This window comes from Gavialis gangeticus, unplaced genomic scaffold, assembly GCF_001723915.1.
Source record: "Gavialis gangeticus isolate Ggan-Ray unplaced genomic scaffold, GavGan_comp1, whole genome shotgun sequence".
In the NCBI taxonomy this organism is placed as follows: domain Eukaryota; kingdom Metazoa; phylum Chordata; order Crocodylia; family Gavialidae; genus Gavialis; species Gavialis gangeticus.
The window spans coordinates 10,304,866-10,309,478 of record NW_017729005.1 but is presented as its reverse complement, the minus strand read 5'-3'; the positions used below and the strand labels follow the sequence as shown (position 1 = coordinate 10,309,478).

General features: G+C 36.1%; 1 protein-coding gene across 3 annotated transcripts in view; it reads left to right on the top strand.

The window, feature by feature from the left end:
- ANKRD28 (ankyrin repeat domain 28) overlaps window positions 1-4,613 on the top strand; it is a 224,984-nt gene that overhangs the window by 202,905 nt on the left and 17,466 nt on the right. For all 3 annotated transcript variants that reach the window (XM_019508654.1, XM_019508653.1, XM_019508652.1), the window contains 4 exons: window positions 544-745; window positions 2,032-2,119; window positions 2,607-2,724; window positions 3,344-3,563. In XM_019508654.1, the coding sequence (XP_019364199.1) occupies window positions 544-745; window positions 2,032-2,119; window positions 2,607-2,724; window positions 3,344-3,563 (628 nt within the window). The remainder of the gene's footprint in view (window positions 1-543; window positions 746-2,031; window positions 2,120-2,606; window positions 2,725-3,343; window positions 3,564-4,613) is intronic.

The following is a 4,613-nucleotide window of genomic DNA, read 5'->3' as shown; positions in this document are numbered from 1 at the left end:
CATGTACTATTCTCTGATGCTTTAAAAAACAAAAACAAGTCCTCTTTATATTTTAAAAATAAGAGGGTTTTTGTTTACACCTGTTGACTTTGTTGAGTTTTATGCTCAATACTAATAAAACTCATCTCTTTTCTGGTTCCTTTGTGCACATCTGTCTCTAGCCTCAACAGTTTTGGCTTTTGTACTACTCTTCCTGGTAAATGCCCACAGCGCTTTCAACAGATGCAGTTTAAGAGCCAGCAGCTACAGTAGTTCCTGTAAGCGATACAGCTGACAATAAACCAGATCCCCCCCCAAATGCACAGTATACAACCTGGCAAAATGAGGCATAATTTTCTCTTTCAGTTGCTGCTTTTTTTTTAAGAAGGGCACAGGTTGTTCTGTTGAAATTGTTTTTGAAGCTGATAAATCTAAAATGGCTAAATTTACATGAAGTAGCAGATACTCTTTTAAATTCATGGTTTCCTTTCTGAAATACATGGGACTGTAGTGCTAACATACTGACATAATGACATGAAAACTACATTTTTAATATTTCTTTAGGCTTATCATGGTCACCATCAAGCGCTAGAAGTGCTTGTGCAGTCGTTATTGGATCTTGATGTGAGGAACAATAATGGAAGAACACCACTGGATCTTGCAGCATTCAAGGGCCACGTTGAATGTGTGGATGTACTCATTAATCAGGGAGCATCAATCTTAGTGAAGGATTATGTTGTAAAGAGAACCCCAATACATGCTGCAGGTATGTTTTGCTGAGTACTCATTTAGCAAAACAGTTTTGGGATTGGGTTCTAGGAGAGTGTGGTAGCTATTTAATAGGTATATTTGTTCGCTTCCCTTAATGCCACGCCAATTATGGTGTCCTGTATGTGTGACAGGGATGTGGCCTTGCCTACGTCCTTTCAGGGCCCAATTTGTGGCCACCCAAATTAGATTTACATACCAGCAGTTATAGTTCTGTAGTGTTGCACTGCATGCTGTACCCTTCCAAATCTGAGTGGCAACCAAAATTATTTTACTTTCTAAACTGATCCAAAGGACTCTGGTAGTTTTGCAAAAAGGGAAAGGGGAAGACTGCAGTTTCCTTGTTTTTTTCAAGGATTACTGACCTCTTTACTGAGGGTTTTGGGGAAAAAATGAGTTGTAATTCCTTTATTTCCTGTTTCATTCCTGCGATAGTTTCCACAGATATACCTTTCTGAAGTATTCCTAATATTCACTTCTTTTGTCTTTTTGCAAATAGATTTTATATTTTTGGAAAAGTTGTTATAGCAGTAATGGCTTCATGAAAAGAATGTCCTGTTGAAAAGAGCATTCCCTAAAAAAAAACATTGTCTTGAGTTCCATAAGATTTATAGCCAACTCTTTGTTTGGCCTTGAATGCTCTGCTTCTTTTCACTTTCTCCCTCTTTAGTTTCCTGTAGCACTGCTAGCAACTTGGTTTGCAGAGTTCCTGCAGAGCCACATGAGTTACTACTCAGGAGCTGAGTGGAGTAGGAATATGCCAAAATATCTTCAGCCCAGGAAGCCTACTATATTTCTCAAAATATGCTTTTAAATAATCTCCCCTCAAGTTACTTTTCTTTTCACCTCTTGGCTTACCTTTCCTACTTATTGTCCATGTGTTCCCCTCTCCACTTGTTGGTGTGATCTCATTTTTCACCTCTTTACAGTTGCATGTATAATATACCTAGTATTGAAATCCGCATGTGTTGGTCAAAGCAGATGCTGGTTCATCATAGTGAATGTGTACTCACAGTGGCCTCTAGTAGAAACTGATTCATCTTCCTGGTTCATCATAGTGAATGTGTACTCACAGTGGCCTCTAGTAGAAACTGATTCATCTTCCTGGTTCATCATAGTGAATGTGTACTCACAGTGGCCTCTAGTAGAAACTGATTCATCTTCCTGGTTCATCATAGTGAATGTGTACTCACAGTGGGCTGTAGTAGAAACTGATTCATCTTCCACTACACTAAATATAATTTCATACTCAAGGATATCTAACATGGTTTTCATATTTTGCAGCTACAAATGGCCATTCAGAATGCTTGCGATTGTTGATAGGAAATGCAGAACCACAGAATGCAGTCGACATTCAAGATGGAAATGGCCAGTAAGTTTTAAAAGTCTATATTGTGATCATACAAAATATATTGCATCCTATAATGCTAAGAACAATTTTTATTTTAATTAGTGATTTTTTTAACAGATATTATATCATAATGTTAACAGAGATACCATATATCGTAATAATATACTTTAATGTACAATTAGTTATACATTTAATAGACTTTTGATAATGGAATATAAAGTAACCAAGAGGAGACAAATGAAGACTTCTCTGTTCACCAAACAAAGTGTGGTCTAATGGCAAAATTAGGAATTCTATATTGTACTCTTGGAAAAGTATTTACCTTTCTATATCTTTAAAGCAATATCAGTGCTGCTCGTGTGAATAAAGTACAAAAGACTATGAATCGTTTGTAAAAGAGCTTTTTCTAAGAACAAAAGTTTGTTTTCAGAGTGTTTTAAATATTTTAGCGGATCATAGACTATTAAAGTTTAACCTACATGGCAACTTCTTTTTCTCTGCTGTTCAGGACTCCTTTGATGTTGTCTGTTCTCAATGGGCACACAGACTGCGTTTATTCTTTGCTTAACAAAGGAGCAAATGTAGATGCCAAAGATAAATGGGGAAGGACAGCATTACACAGAGGGGTAAGAGAATGTTTTCCTTTGGTTCTTTTCAATAAAGCTTTAAATACAGATTGAGAACTTCTGCAGCTTGCATCACTTCTGCAATACTGATTTTTTTTTTTTCTTCAATTGACTTCAGTATTTTCTTTCACTTAGTTGGTCTTCTCTTTACTATTTTTGAATGTCTACTTTTTACCTTTTTGCAATTTACCCTGTATTTTAACTTTTTTTTCCTGAGTGCAGAAACACATGAGCTAGAAAAACAAAGTGTATTTTTTCCTATTGGGAAAATAGGAGAAGGAAGAGAAATAATATATCTGTATTGTTTTCTGTTTTACATAGAGCATGCCAAATGTTTTAAAGACTCTTCCAGATGAGACCATTAAGTCGGTCATGGAGATTACTGATTGCATTTTAAGTCTATCATTAAGCTAATAAGGATAGTTGACTGGGGTTTCTGTTGTTTTGTTGGGTTTTTTGTTTTTCCTTTAATGTTGCTCATTTGCTGAAGCAAGAACAATTGGGCTTTTTTTGCAGTCACAACCTTAAATATTAAGAGACTGAAAACCATTTTATTTCTGTGTTTTGAACTATACGTGCAAGTTGTAAACATACTCACATTTGTTTCTTTCCCTGCCAGGCAGTGACTGGCCACGAGGAATGTGTGGAAGCTCTGCTTCAACATGGTGCTAAGTCCTTATTACGAGACTGCAGGGGGCGAACACCTATACACTTGTCAGCTGCATGTGGCCATATTGGTGTTTTAGGAGCTCTTTTGCAGTCAGCAACATCTGTGGATACAGTACCTGCAATAGCAGACAATCATGGATATACGTCACTGCACTGGGCTTGTTATAATGGTAAGTACAAAGGAGCAAGAGGAGAATCTGGAGAAGAAAATACTTAACATCCAGAAGTTTCTTGTCCCCAGAACTCTTCCCAGATTCAGGTTGAGTTTGGAAATAATATAAAACTTCCCATGTTAAAAAAAAGGTTATTCTTAGAGGTTTATTTGCATCTGGTATCTAAAAAAATAACTTAAAAAAATTCAGACAACTTGCAAGTGAGGTTTTTCTGATTCGGAATCTTTCTAGATGACAAGACAACATATGGGTATATTCATCATGCACAAAACAGATTACTGAGTTTTAGGTTTTCAGGTGCTAGCACGTAAACTATTTTGCTAAAATATATTTTTTCATAGGCAACTTGCATACATGTGCATGATTTGTATGTAATAGCTCAAATTTTGACATGTTTTTCTGTTAATATTTGTACAAACATATTCATCTCTAGGTTAACTAAATGTGGCAGTGCTAAATCTTCCTGATTGGAAAGTCCTCTTTAGTTTGTGCATTACTCACCAAACACGCACTGTTCTGTTGACATAATTATTTGAGTCTTCTCTGTTTCTAAGCATAATGAATAGATTGTCCAGCCAATGTTTAGTAACTAGGATTTGGTCCAGTTCTGTTGACATCAGTGACGTCTATTGACGTCAGTGTTTGCTGCTGAGTTGAGTAGGAGCACAATCAAGCTTTTAGCTGAAATAAATAAAAAGGTTTTGCATATTACCTCTTTTTAGAGTTTATGAGTTACCATATTTGTTTCACATAGACTGCCTTTTCCTTTTTTGTGTTTCTAGTATATTATTTTAAAACGCAGTAATGCTGCAACATTAAATGGAAATTAAATAGTCAAATAATCAAAATAATTCCAGGTTTAAACATTAGCCAGGTTTTTTACTTGCCTTATGAGCGTCCCATCAAACCACATAGGCAGAAAAGTTGAGGAAAACATATTTTCGCCTTCCCTTTGCTTGTGTCTTCCCTTGCACCATGCTGTCTGAATGAAATAAAAAAATGGCTGCTCTTCATAGTTTCATAGTTGGTAGGGTCGGAAGGGACCTA